Source organism: Heterocephalus glaber, unplaced genomic scaffold (assembly GCF_053883595.1).
Source record: "Heterocephalus glaber isolate CG9 unplaced genomic scaffold, H.glaber_assembly_v1.0 deba00001687, whole genome shotgun sequence".
Classification (NCBI taxonomy): Eukaryota; Metazoa; Chordata; class Mammalia; order Rodentia; family Bathyergidae; genus Heterocephalus; species Heterocephalus glaber.
In genome coordinates, this window is record NW_028258412.1 from 5,600,985 (window position 1) to 5,613,843 (window position 12,859).

Below are 12,859 nucleotides of genomic sequence, written 5' to 3' on the forward strand. Positions count from 1 at the left end.
ACTCTGGTTCTTCCCCCAAACACACACTACTATCACAGAGACACACATCGCACACATGCACATGTACGTTGTACACACACACACACACACATTTGCATACATCTTTGATGGACACACAGCCCTCCTCCCAGTTCATCCATGTCCCAGATGAAGAAATTCCACCCTTAGCCAATCCTTATCTTAGATGTGGGTTCAAATTCTGGCTCTGCCAACCGCTGTCCGGGTGCTTTAGGTGGATGACATCCCAGTTTCTCCATCTGTAAAATGGGAATTAGAGTGGACCCGGTACTTATGTGGCTAGCCCAGCTCTCCTAGGGCAACCATGAGGGCCTGGGCCTCACTTTTCTCATCTTCAAATGGGGATAATCGTGTGCACCTTGCACAGAAAGATCTGAAGATTAAACTGAGACAAGGTGGCAGGCGGAGGTGACATGCTCCCCATACAACCCTAACCCTAAGCCTAATGCTGCTCTTGCCTTTGTTGGATGGAGAGGCATATCTTGCATAGTTCAGGAACTAGATAGCGTGAAGAAAGGCTGAGCTCCCATCATTCACTTAGGTGTGGTGGGTTCAGGTCCTGGCTACTTTTGCGACCATGAGCCATAGCTCCGGTTTCCCCATCTGCAACATGTAGGAGGGCACCTCGGAGCTGCGACCCACGCTCAAAAGGGCCGCGGACTCAGGTGGGCACCAGCAGGCCTCTGGAGGGGGCGCCCCGCACGGGCTCCTTCCGGGTTGGCGGCGGCGCAGGGGGCGGGGGGCCGCGCCGAGGGCGGGCGAGGCTGGGAACGCGCGCCCCCGCCCCGCCCGCTCCGCGCCGCCCTCGCCCGCCGTGCTGGGAACCCGGCTCTGTGTGTCCTGGAGGCTGGCGGCGCGGCGAGCGGGCACGGCAGGCTGGGGCCGGCGGCAAGAGGCGGCCGGCACAGCATGGGCGGCCCGCGGGCCTGGGCGCTGCTCTGCCTCGGACTGCTGCTCACGGGAGGCGGCGCCGCGTGGTCCGTCGGAGGCGCCCCGTTTTCCGGACGCAGGTAAGGGCTCTCCCAACCCTGTCCCCTGCCAGGCCAGCATGAGAGCCAGGAGCCCGGGCACTCACACACCACCACTTCCATGCATTCGCGGGATTAGGAAGGTGACTGCGTCCCCAACCCCAGTGCCAGACTGGACCTAAGCCACCCAGCTACTGAGCTCTCTGGCCGAGACTCCTGGGATTCCGGAGTTCCCTACCCATGTGTCCGGAGCTGGCAGCCTCAGTTTACGACTAGAGGGGGAGGGGTGAAAGGACTTGTCACCCTGGCCCGAGGGCCCCTCCCCCTGCACATGGGAAAGGTCGGGCACACCTCTTAGCACACTTAGGGGACCTCCGCCCCTTTTCCTTGCTCCTGGCTTTTTTTTTTTTTTAGTACCTAGGCTATTTATTTCCCTTAAAGGAAGAACTGGGGTGGAGACTTAGCCCAGTGGGTCAGTGTCAGAGGCTCTCTGGGGACCTGGCATTTTCCACAGAGAGGGACAGAGCATTTGATCTTCCTGCTGCTTTTCTAACATGTTGCTAGGAACATTGTTGCTGCTGAACTTTATGGAGTATCTCTCCCAGCATCTGGTGCTGTGGAAAAGCCCTTTATAGTTAGGGTCATCTTTAATCTTTCAAGACTGAAGAAGTTAGAGAAAACTATCCCCACTCAACAGATAAGCAGACTGAGACCAGAAAACTGACATAATCATCCAGGCTTATGGGCTTGCAAAGCTGGGATTCAAATCTGACTTTCTGGCCTTAATGACAGAGTTTGAACCTGCTGTAGTCCCTGGTTGGCCTGCAGCCCCTGCCCAGGCCCACTTGGGAGGACCAGCCTGCTTTGTCTAAGGCAGACAATATGAACTAGCGAGGTCCCTTCAAGGGCTTTTCAACCCATTCAAAGGCCAGCCTGACTCCCACCTCCTAAGGCCTCACTTCTTTAATTCTTTTCAGAAATTCCTCATTCCCAGTGGTCAGGGGCCAGCATGCCCCTGCTGGGCGAGAGAAAGCAGGTGACATGGGCAGGCCTGGAGGAGATGGCTGAGGCATCAGAGGTCAGAAGAACAGTTTTCTGAGACAGCGACAGACTTGTCACTGCATGTCACAGCCACTACCTACTGTGTGCTAGCTAGCCAGGGCTGGCTCGGATTGGGCACTTTTTCTGCATCCCTGATCTCCAGAATCATCCCACCTTCCATTTGAGGCTTGCTTTTTAAGATCCCTGTTTCATAGAGCAGAATGCCAAGGCTTCACAAGGGAAAGTAGCCTGCCCAGAGTGTGGGTGTGAGACATCAGGATCCCAGCTCATGATAAGGATGCAGAGAGTGTAAGAACTGGCCTTCCCTGAAGCTAGTCAGAGGCTGAGCCTCCCAAACTGGGCTCCTCTCACCCAGGGTTCCCTGGGTAGGAACGGGACAGTAAATGTGGGTAGGTATCTAGTAGTCACTGGGGACTGCCATCTCATCTGTTTACAGAGGCTGTCACAGTGGCCTGAGTGTCACACAAGCTATGTTGGCATTGTTCTTCCTCCTATTTTATAAATAAGGAGACAGAGGCCTAGAGAGGAAAAGGGGCATCACAGTCCAGGCCAAGAAGTTTGCAAATCCAGCATCTCTTCCTTCCCAACAGTCCTCTGTGTTAGGGAAAGAGGTTGTCTGAGATTGGGGGTCTCAGAAGGTTTGGAGGTCATAATTGGGAGTTTAGGGCTCTGGTTTTGGGCACAACAAGGTTTTATTCCTGACTCTGTCACTCACTGTGCAACCTTAAGCAGGTAACTTTGTGGCTATCTCATTTTTCCTCTTTGTTGTTCTCATTCCTGCTTGGGGAGTCTGTTCTGAGAGTGTACAGTGCCCCGAGGGACCAGCATGGAACCTCCTGTAAAGCACTCCTGCTATCACCAGCATTCACTGTGGGGAGGGACCTGGATCCAGAGGAGCCTATGGTCCTCGGCTGCCAGGACCTCCCCTTGTGGCCCTGTCCCAGCATCACTGGAGACAGCATGGGGATGTCACGCCCCATTAGCCCTCTCCCCACTCCCAGCCAGGCGCCCCAGGCACCCCTTGGCAGCCAAGGGACCGAAGGCAGAAAAGCGCTTTGTCCCTGGGGAGGGGGAGGCCTGGGAAGGCATCCAAGGGGCCTCCCCCAGCCGCAGGAATGTGGTGAGACTTTGAGATCCCCCCCAGTCAGGGTGCCCCTGGCTATCTAGAGCTGCCTTGGCTCATTGTTGCCCCCTCCAAAGCCCCAGTCCCTGATGGGGCTGCTTCCTGCCCCTCTGAGGTCTTTCTCAGCCTGAATCTCCATTTTTTAAAAAAATCTGCTCATCTCTGCACAGTGGCTCTAGAGTTGGAGCAGTCACCATCATTGTCACTGGTGTCCTGACCCAGGCCTCTAACCCTTGCAGTCCTGACTTCCTTTGGGGAAATCAAGGGTGAGGAGGAGTAAAGAGCTGTAACATGATGGCATCTGCCCCAGCCCCTCTCCGTGGCTCAGATCCCACGTCTGTGCCCACATGGGGAACCAGGCAGGTGCCTTTTCTTGAAGACTCAGTCTCCCGCTCTGTAAACTGCAGAGCCTGACAGTCTGTCCTTTTGGAGAAGGGACTGGGCTGGTGTCCTCAAGCCAAAGGGAAGCTCCTGGGTCACAGCCACCAGCTAGGGTGCCCGTGTCTGACTATGGGATCGCAGCCCAGGAACAAGAATTAACAATCACATTGAGAACCATGCTAAGTAAGTACTTTTCATGAAGCTTCCTGTCCGGAGGAGATTCTTCTGCTCTCCCCATTTGCAGATGGACAAAGCGAGGTCAGAGAGGGTCAGGGCCTTGTCCAAGGCCACCAGTTTGGACAGCAGCAGAGCCAGGACTGGAACGGCACCCCCAGTGTGGGGTTCTGGCTCTTGTCACCCCGCCCCCTTCCTCCTGTCTCTGTTCTTTCCTCTCCTTTTCATAAGGGCCCTTGGCTCCAGGCCCGCTTGGCTGCCTCCTGCAATTACCCCCTATCACTGTTCCGGATCGCAGCCCTGGGCCCAGTGGAGACAAAGTCCCCTGGGCCCCTTGTGGCAGGGAGTGGAGGGCTGGTGTTGGGAGGAGGTGAGGACATGGGGGTGACCAGTGCCAGGCTGAGCAGGTCGTCCTGTTTTCTCTTCTCCCAGAGCCCTGTGGAGGCCCAGGAGGTTCTGAGTGGGCAGAAGTGGCAGGACCAAGAGGAATATGCAGTCTCTCAGCCCCTGCCCTTGCCCCACCTCACCATCCAACCTCACCTGGCTCCTGGGTGCCTTATTGCTGGTCACACCCCAGTCAGGAGGCCCCAGGGGCAGCAGGGATGGAGGCAGAGTGTCCAAGTACCGCATCTGTCTCTAGGAACCTAAGGTTCTACTTCAGCTCCCCAGCTGTGTTTTCTCTCATTCAGTCATTCCGCAAACATCCCTGAGCTCCTGTGAACTGATCCCTAACCTGACTGGATCTCTTCGCAGGCCGTCCCTTCAGAACCCATAAAGCTCAGGGTGACTGTGAAAGGCTGAGGTGGCCCCATGGACAAATCCAGTCCCACCTGGGCCTTGGGGTTGATACCCAAAACATAATTAGGAGTTTTCCAGGGCAAGGGGGCAGCCTTTGCAGAGGAATCCCCAATTGCAAAGATGAGAGGTGAGAGAAAGGACAGCATGAGTGTATGGCAGATGTGAGCTGCATGTAGGATGAAGGATGGAGGAGGCAGGGTTTGCAGTGCAATGAGGAGCCATGGTGGACTTTGGCAATGTTAGGCCATGCTTTACACAAAGCCTCCTACTACCCCTGGAATGTGGACAGAGGGGTGGGGCCCTATAGCAGAGCTTGGGGTTATTCTGAGAGGCAATGAATGGGATGTGTCCTCAAAGCTGGCATGGGAGTGGTAACTGATGACCTCTAGGTGGAGGGACCGGCTGGCTGATCTACAGCCCCACTTGGCTTGAGGGTCTCTGCCTGTTTAGAAGGTCTGGCTGGCCAGCCAACAGCTCCCTGTCTTCCCTGAGCAGGGGTTTCAAGCAAAGTCACGCTTATAGGAAATAAACCAAGGGACCAGGCTGGGACCTTCATAGGGGAGATTTTAATTAAAGAGGAAGAAAAAAATAATTTTCTCAACACCCCCATCACTAATAAAAAGGACATCTCAGGGAATTGTGGACAGTTACAGGCCTTTCTGTCCTAGTCCAGGAACTGAGTGGGGGGATGTGTGTGTTGACACATGTGAGGGAGAGCATCAGCATTCTGTGTTCTGCTTGGCCTGTCTCTGCCTGTTGTGTGTGTGACAGGTGTGTGTGTGTGCACGTGTGTGCACCTAAGTACATGGATGAGGGTACATCGCCCTGTATGTGCTTGTGGGCACTGTAGAGGACACAACCACAAATGTCCTGTGTCCACAGGAGAAAGCATGTGTGCACATGTGTGTGAGTGTGTTCACATTCAGACACATTTACAGGAAGGAAGGTTGTGTCTGTAGCTGTCTGTCCTGCTGGATTGCCTTGTTCTGGTGCATGGGCATATATACTTCCATGGATTTGTGCGTGTGCACATGTGCATGCATGTGTCCATCATTGTAGGTGCATATGCTCTTGTGTTTCCGTGTGTGTCTTTGTTTGCTCCTGTATGTGCATGCATTTACACACATGTGAAGGTTTGTGTGCTTCTGCACACTGAGAAGGGAGAGTTCCTTCTGTGCCCAGGACCTCCCTCTGTATGAAGAGCTTCCAGCTTTCCTTGGCCCAAGTGCTCCCTCCCTTCCCCTTAACTCAAGGAGAACTGGGTTAGTCTGAAGACTTCACATCGCTCGCAGGGTGCTTCTGAGCCCTCTGAACTTGTACACCAGGTTTTAAGCATTTTGAGGGGAAGAGCCCCAATTCACATTAATTTCCCAAAAGTGCTTGTGCCCCAACCCTTCAAACAAAAAACTCCAATGGATTCAAAACCTCCATTCTAGGAATCTGAGGCTCTACAGGATAGGAGTCTTTTGTTGCTGCTGTTTAAGTTGAGGTCTTACTGTGTTGCCCAGTAAGCCTTAACTTCCATGTTTCAGCATGCTTCTGCCTCGGCCTCTTTAGTAGCAGGAACTACAGGTGCGTGACATCACACTGACTATAGTGTCATAAAGTGGAAACCTGCCCCTGTCCCTTCCTCTTTATGCTCCCCCACAGCCCCCTATGCCCAGCCCTTAGGTCTGCTACACCCACCCCTACCATAGCTCCCTCCCTTCCAGACTTTGCTTGCCCTAAGCCCACTGTCTAGAGCATGCTTCCTTCCCTTCTCTGTGTGCCATCTCCTACCTTCAGAGCCCACTGTGCTGTCACGTCTTTCCTCCATCCCTTTCCCATGTCCACCCCAACCTGAGCAGATCCAGTGGTTTCCCCATCCTGGATCCTCTGGCTTCTTGGACACCTGTCATGCAGAATAAAGTGGTAACCATGCCTGGCCCCCTCTACTGGTATGTGAAAAGGACAGGCCCTGTCTGCTTTGTCCTCGTGTTCCCTGTGTGACACCAGGCTACACAATCAGTGTGCTCGCATGGAGAACTGACATCTCCAAATGCCCACTAAAACCATGTTGCACTGCACATAGTAAGCACCTACTGAATACTAAGAATATTTACGGCATTCTCCAATGGTGAGTGAGAAAGGCACTTTCCCGTGGTGTAGAGGGGGCACTAAGGCTCAGGAAGGTAAGCTGGAATATGGATAGGGCAGCCTGACCTCTGACACCTTCCCAGAGGCCTCAGTTCTCATCCCTTTCCCATCTCAGCAAGCCATGGTCTGTGGCTCTGTGAAGGTCCCATCCTGGGAACCTGCTGACCCTGAGCTCAAGGTCATGAAGGAAAGTCTGATGGTGTCAGGGAGCCCAGGCTGAGAAAGGTCACCTGAAACCATCCCTCCCTCCCCGGCCCTGGCCAAGAACACTGGGCCTGTGACCCCATGCAGGGCTGAGGGCTGCTGAGCACCTGGAATGTCCCAGCTATTGAAGAGACTTCCAATCCCACTGCAGTGCAACACCCCAGCTGCTGTCCACTCCCACTCTGGCCCACCAGAAAGAGAAAGAACCAGGACTTAATCCAGTCAGGCTGTGGGACCCTGGGGAAGTCCCTCCATCTCTCTGGGCCACACTAGAATCAGTCTAGGAGGAAGAAAAGCCTGGGCAAAGGCAGGGGTAGGGGGGCAGTAAAAGTGGCAGAAGGAACAGTTCAGTTTGGCCCATGACACAGCAGGAGGTCAACAGAGTCCTTAGCCAGCCAGCCATGGCACAGGTGACAGGTGCTTCCTATCACACTTCTGGGAACAGCTCAAAATTGGGAACAACCTAAATAGCCATGGGACCACAGGCACAAAACTAGATTCTGTGACAGAACCCAGTGTTTCTATGTGCTGACCTGAGAGCCAGCTGTCACATCTGGTTAAGGGAAAGCCCAGACCAAGAGTTACAGAACAGGGCCGGGGATTTAGCTCAGTGGTTCTGCCTCCTGCCTCTCAAGCACAAGGTCCTGAGTTCGATCCCCAGTACCAAAAAAAAAAAAAAAAGAAGAGTTACAGAACAGTTGCATTTCTATTAAAGTGAGAGGGTGTGAGGGAGGGAGGAAGAGAGAAAGAGAAGAAGCAGAGATGGGAAGCAGAAGCAAATAACTATACTTAGAGAAAAAAATTACATTCTCATCAAACTGGCACCTTGGGGCAAGGAGAGCTGTCTGTCCCTCTATTCTGTCCATTCCTGGGACTACAGCAGACTCCATTTTTCATACTTGCTGCGTACCAGGAGCTGTGCCCAGGTCTTCCACATGTTGGCTCATTTGAATTTTTCCACTGTTACAAGTGCCATTTCCCAGATGAGAAGTCTGAGGCTTTCATGTTTGGGACCTGCCCAGAACATCCATGATGAGAGGCTCAACACAGGTCCATCCGAAACCGGAGCTTTCCCTCTTAACCCCAGGCTGGAAATGATTCTCCTAATGAGTAGTTGAGATTTTTGTAAGTTTCAAAGATATATTTCTGGGATCTCTCTTCCAAAGGCCTCAGCCAGGCATAGTGGGGTCAGGAAATAATGGTGGCCTAGGTGGGGCAAGGTTGGAAGGAAGAGATATTGCGATGGACAGCCCTGATAAAGATGTGCTGCCCACACCTTGCCCTGCAACTCATTCCACAAGGCCTACTGAGAGCCCCCAGATGGACCACCCTCTCGAGGGCCATAGAATTCACCCCTGAGCCACATGCTGTGCAGATTCCATCAAAAGGGGCCCAAAGGATCCTGAAAGCCCAAGGGTCTCTCCAACTGGGGACTTGGGGCTCTTGGAGAAGACATAAATCATCTCACCCATCCTCCCAGAGTCCTGGGAAGGGGCTGCACCTGACACCTGAACCTCCTCTGTTTGGGTCCGTTTCAGGAACTGGTGCTCATATGTGGTGACCCGTACCATCTCATGCCATGTGCAAAATGGAACTTACCTTCAGCGAGTGCTGCAGAACTGCCCCTGGCCCATGAGCTGCCCAGGGAGCAGGTAAGTGAGCCATGGTGGAGAAGGACCTCATGGCTTTCCTAGTGGTAGAATTGCGTAGGGATACAGATAAAGGCTAAGACCCCAGGAGAGGCTGCAGCAAAGGCAGCATTGTATCAGGAGGAAACCCCAAGGGCTTCCTGAGGAACGAAGGGAGGACAGTTCTGCTGTTTAGCACCATGCACCTGTTTTCCTTCACTTGGTGAGTATCACTGCCAGGCACCAGCAGCCCCACTTGCAGGGCCTTTGTCCAGTTGATTTCCAGATCCCATTGGCTGAAATCCCAGACTACAGGAAGAAAGAGATCCCAGAGGGACTTGGAGGTGGCAGAGGCTCCAGGGACTCTGGGTTTGTCCCCATAGACATCCAGGGCAGTAAGGAAGGTGGTAGAAGACTCTGTCTGAACTGGGCCATGGGACACTTTTTCAGCTACAGAGCTGTGGTGAGACCCACATACAAGGTGATGTACAAGACAGTGACTGCCCGCGAGTGGAGATGCTGCCCTGGGCACTCAGGAGTCAGCTGCGAGGAAGGTAGGACTGTTTGGCTATTGCATGCATCCTTATGACGTGGGCCACATGCTTCCCGGGAATGCACAGGAGTAGGCACCTGCTGCTAAGTCCTGCCATACACCACATGCACAGTACCGGGCATGCAGGAGCCCACTGCACAGACCTGCTGGGCATGGCATAGCTCAGCCTGCTGTTCCCTCCTGGTTGCCATTTGCTTCTCAGAGACTCTCAGGGCCTTCTACATTTTTGGGCTGCTCACATTTTAAGTCACACCATCCCAAGTCTGTCTGTGAAACTTGGTGTGTCAGTCAATTACCCATAGCAAAACAAAAAGGTTTATTTTGGAACTTCTGGCTCCTAATTGTTTGGCTGTGCAGGTTTGGACCTATGGCAAGGTACCACATGTTACAGGGAGCACACTTCATGACCCGGAAGAAAAAAAAGAAAAATGACAGTGAGCTGGGGTCCCATAATCCCTTTGGGGGTGGACACATCCCCAGTTACCTAAAGACCTCCCATTATGCCCCACCTTTTAAAGGTCCCACTATGTCCCAGTAACACCACCCTGGGGAATAAAAGTTTATCAACACATGAGTCTTTGGGGGACATCACAGATCCAAACACTAGCACCCAGGGAAACCCCATCTGGATGTTTCCATGGGGCATGGTAACACACTGCATGAAAGCAAAGGGCTGTGTCAGTCAGTTCAACAGTCAGAGAGGTAGGGATGGTGAGACCCACCCTGCAGGTGATGGACACGCAGCTCCTATGTGCCAGTGTCAGAATTCAGGCCCTGTCTGCCTGGCTCCATTTCTTCAGGGCCTCGAGGGTGGACTGAGCTGTGCACTCAATATGTAGAGTATGGCCCAGGCACAGGGACACCTCCCCCATCTCCCACCCCACCTACCTTCTCTGTGTGCAGCTTTGTGTGACTCAGGGCCTGGCACCCACTGGGGCCTCCCTGGAGCCTGGCCTCACTCTTCCCTGGAAGCCCACTCCCTGCTGAACTTGCAGAACCATCTGGGCTACTGTTGACTCTCACTGCCCACCTAGCTGATCCCACAGGTGGCAGATCCAGGGGCACCAGGAGCTGAGTTCATGAGCATGGTCTTGTGAAGGGCTGAGCTGACCTCGGACCAACCTGACAAGCTGACCCATGGCCACCTCCTAAATAGAGGCCTTCAGGGCCCCAGGCAGCACAGGAATTGACTGTCATAATAGGATGTATCCTGATTCCAGAAGCAGGGACATGGGAAAATGTAGCCTCTGAGTCAAGGAAGTGTGGTGCTAGCAGAGGGCGCTGCTCATAGGTGATTTTGGAGAGAGATTTACTACGGCCCAGTTCACAGATGGGACAACTGAGCCACAGAGACCGAGTCAGGGGCCCAGAGTGGCACAGGGATCAGGCAGGGACAGAATTCACCAAGGAGTGGGGAAGGGGGCGCTCTGGCAGGTTGTGATGTGGGGGAGGAGTCTCGGGTGGAGCTGAGGAGGAACCAGATGGCTGGAAGCTGAGGGTCCTCATGCCAAACAGCCCAGCAGAGAGGCGGCCATGCCCCACTACGGGAAGCTGGGGGCCTGGAACAGCACCCTCTCCTCCCCAGTGGAGAGGAAGGCAGGAGGGCTGGAGGGGCAAGAGGACAGCCAGCCAGAAGAAGTAGCTGCCAAGGAGGCCACAGAGGAGCCATGGGTGAATCGTCCAGGTGTGGGGCCCAGCCAGAGAGTCCTCTGTCCCTGGTTCCCCTCCCAAGGGCAGACCTAGTCTCCTGGGCCTTCGTGGAGTGTGTCCTTGAGTCCAGCTGCTGGAACCCATGTGTCCCGGGCCTGGGCTGAGAGCCTGGGGCTCTGCCACTGGTGAGGCAGGGGTGGTGCTGGGCCAGGCCAACCCTGAGGCCTGCTGGCTCCCTCTGCAGGGCCTTCAGGTCTCAGCCTGAGGACTAGGGTATCTAGGACTTCCTAGGCCAGGCCAGCTCTGCCACACACCAGCTGTGTGGCCTTGGGCCGGGGACTCCCTGTGCATTGTGCAAGTCATTGTGCAAGAGCACTGGGCTGGGGCCTCTCAGTGCAGGCAGTATTCTTCTTCTGCCCACTCGGAGGGAAGACACCAAGCTGTTCTGTGACAGCTTCAGGCTTCCTGGTCCTCACCCTGTGAAGTATGCATGTAATATAGAGTGGTTCTCAGCGCTGCTCCTGGGATGAGATAATGCAGTAAAGAGTCCACAGTTGCCAGAGCAGTCCAAGGTGAAAACTGCATGATGACCAATGGGATAGGAAGAGCTTCTCCTACCCACATGGTTGGAACAGAGGAAAAGGAAGTGGTGACCAGATGCCAGACCTGACTACTCCAGAAAATTGCTCCACTGAGGCCTGCACTGGGGAGTTGGGAGGCATGAGGACATTGCTGGCCCATCCTGGGCTTTCCCCTTCCTCACAGCTGGGTTCAGGCTGGGCTCCATCCTCTATTTCCCCTACTGGTGGTTGCCCTTATGGCCTGCTCATTGCTGTGACGTGACCTTGGGACCACAGAGCTGCGTCACCATGAGTGACTGTGCCCAGAGCAGCATGGAGTGAGCCACAAATAAGAGGGAACACCTGTCATTCCAAAACTAGCCCTGCATCAGTTTGTTATACTGTGTTGTGTGGCTTGGAGCAACTCATTCACCTCTCTGAGCCTTGGCTTTGCCAGTTACCTGGGAGTCAGAAATGGGCTGTCACAACTGGGACATAGTAGATGCTCCATAAATGTCTTCCTCTTCCCTTCCACCCCTGTGCTGGGGATTCTGCTGACCCAGGAGACACAGCCCTGCCTCCCACCTCTGAGATCTGCTCCTCAGTTAGCTGCTCAACAAACAGACCTTGAACCTTCACACTTTAGTCATGAGCCTGGTGGAATCCAGTCAGGACCTCACCGCTCTCCGCCCTGGTTTTCTCATCTATGGAATGGGGATGTTCACTTTGTGACAATGAGGGAGGACAGTCTCAGTGGATATTCATGACCACTTAGAGGACAGAGCTACAATGGGCCCCATGGTACATAAGGGAAAACTGAGGGGGAACTCAGACAGGTAAGGAGACTGGCCTAGGGTCACTCGGGACATCACTGGGAGGAACTGGCTGAGGCTCTCCCCCAGCCACCTGCTGGTGGAAACAGTGGGTCTCATCAGAAACAATGGATGAGAAAGGGCCAAATCTCGAATGTACCTCATAGGAGGGGCAGTCAGAGGGCTGGTACAGTGCCAAGGCCATGGCAGGAAGGCAGTCAGAGCCCAGCAATCATCTCTAGGCCTGGGCCTGAGTCCTGAGTGCCCTGGGCTGGTGGGCTCTGCTAGGGGTTGGGTTGCCTCGACCACCCCTGTGGTCACCCTGCTTCTTGGGGCTCTGCAGACAGGTCTCTTGCCCATTTGCCTCATTGACTAGATGATCAAGACAGAGAGGTGCTGGTCTCGATCACACAACAGGTAAGCATTTCATCCAGGTTCTCTCCAGAGCTCTCGTCCGAGGTCTGTGGTATCCCCCTGCCTCAGACCCTTCCATGGTAATAATGACAAGGACAAGGAAAGCCACCACCACCCTCTGTCCTGGGCTATACAACACTGACCCACCTGCATAGTGCCAGCACATCGTGGCACAGAATGTTCACATGCAGAAAGTGAGGCTCAGAGAGGAGAAAGCTGTGCTCAGGGTGAGAGCATTGAGCAGAGGAGCTGGATTCAAGCAGGTCACCCTGATTGTGGAGTCAGGGGTCTTTCTTCTGCATTGGGCTGTCTGAAAACATCCTAGGAAGTGTGTGAGTCAGTCTCAGCCCGGCATCTCCCAGTAGAAAGAGGGGCCAG

At 54.2% G+C, this 12,859-nt stretch overlaps 1 protein-coding gene across 12 annotated transcripts in view; it reads left to right on the forward strand.

Moving 5' to 3' along the window:
- The first annotated feature begins 820 nt into the window (after positions 1 to 820).
- The window catches only part of Emid1 (EMI domain containing 1), a 46,817-nt gene continuing 34,778 nt past the window's right edge, over positions 821 to 12,859 (forward strand). For 4 of the 12 annotated variants that reach the window (XM_087198110.1, XM_087198111.1, XM_021257161.2 and 1 more), the window contains exons 1-3: positions 856 to 1,028; positions 8,403 to 8,516; positions 8,943 to 9,046. In XM_087198110.1, the coding sequence (XP_087054236.1) occupies positions 928 to 1,028; positions 8,403 to 8,516; positions 8,943 to 9,046 (319 nt within the window). In that variant the 5' untranslated portion in view covers positions 856 to 927. Of the gene's footprint in view, positions 1,029 to 8,402; positions 8,517 to 8,942; positions 9,047 to 12,859 lie in introns of all 12 variants that reach the window. The other 8 variants (XM_004843375.3, XM_004843377.3, XM_087198112.1 and 5 more) reach the window with 5 other exon arrangements.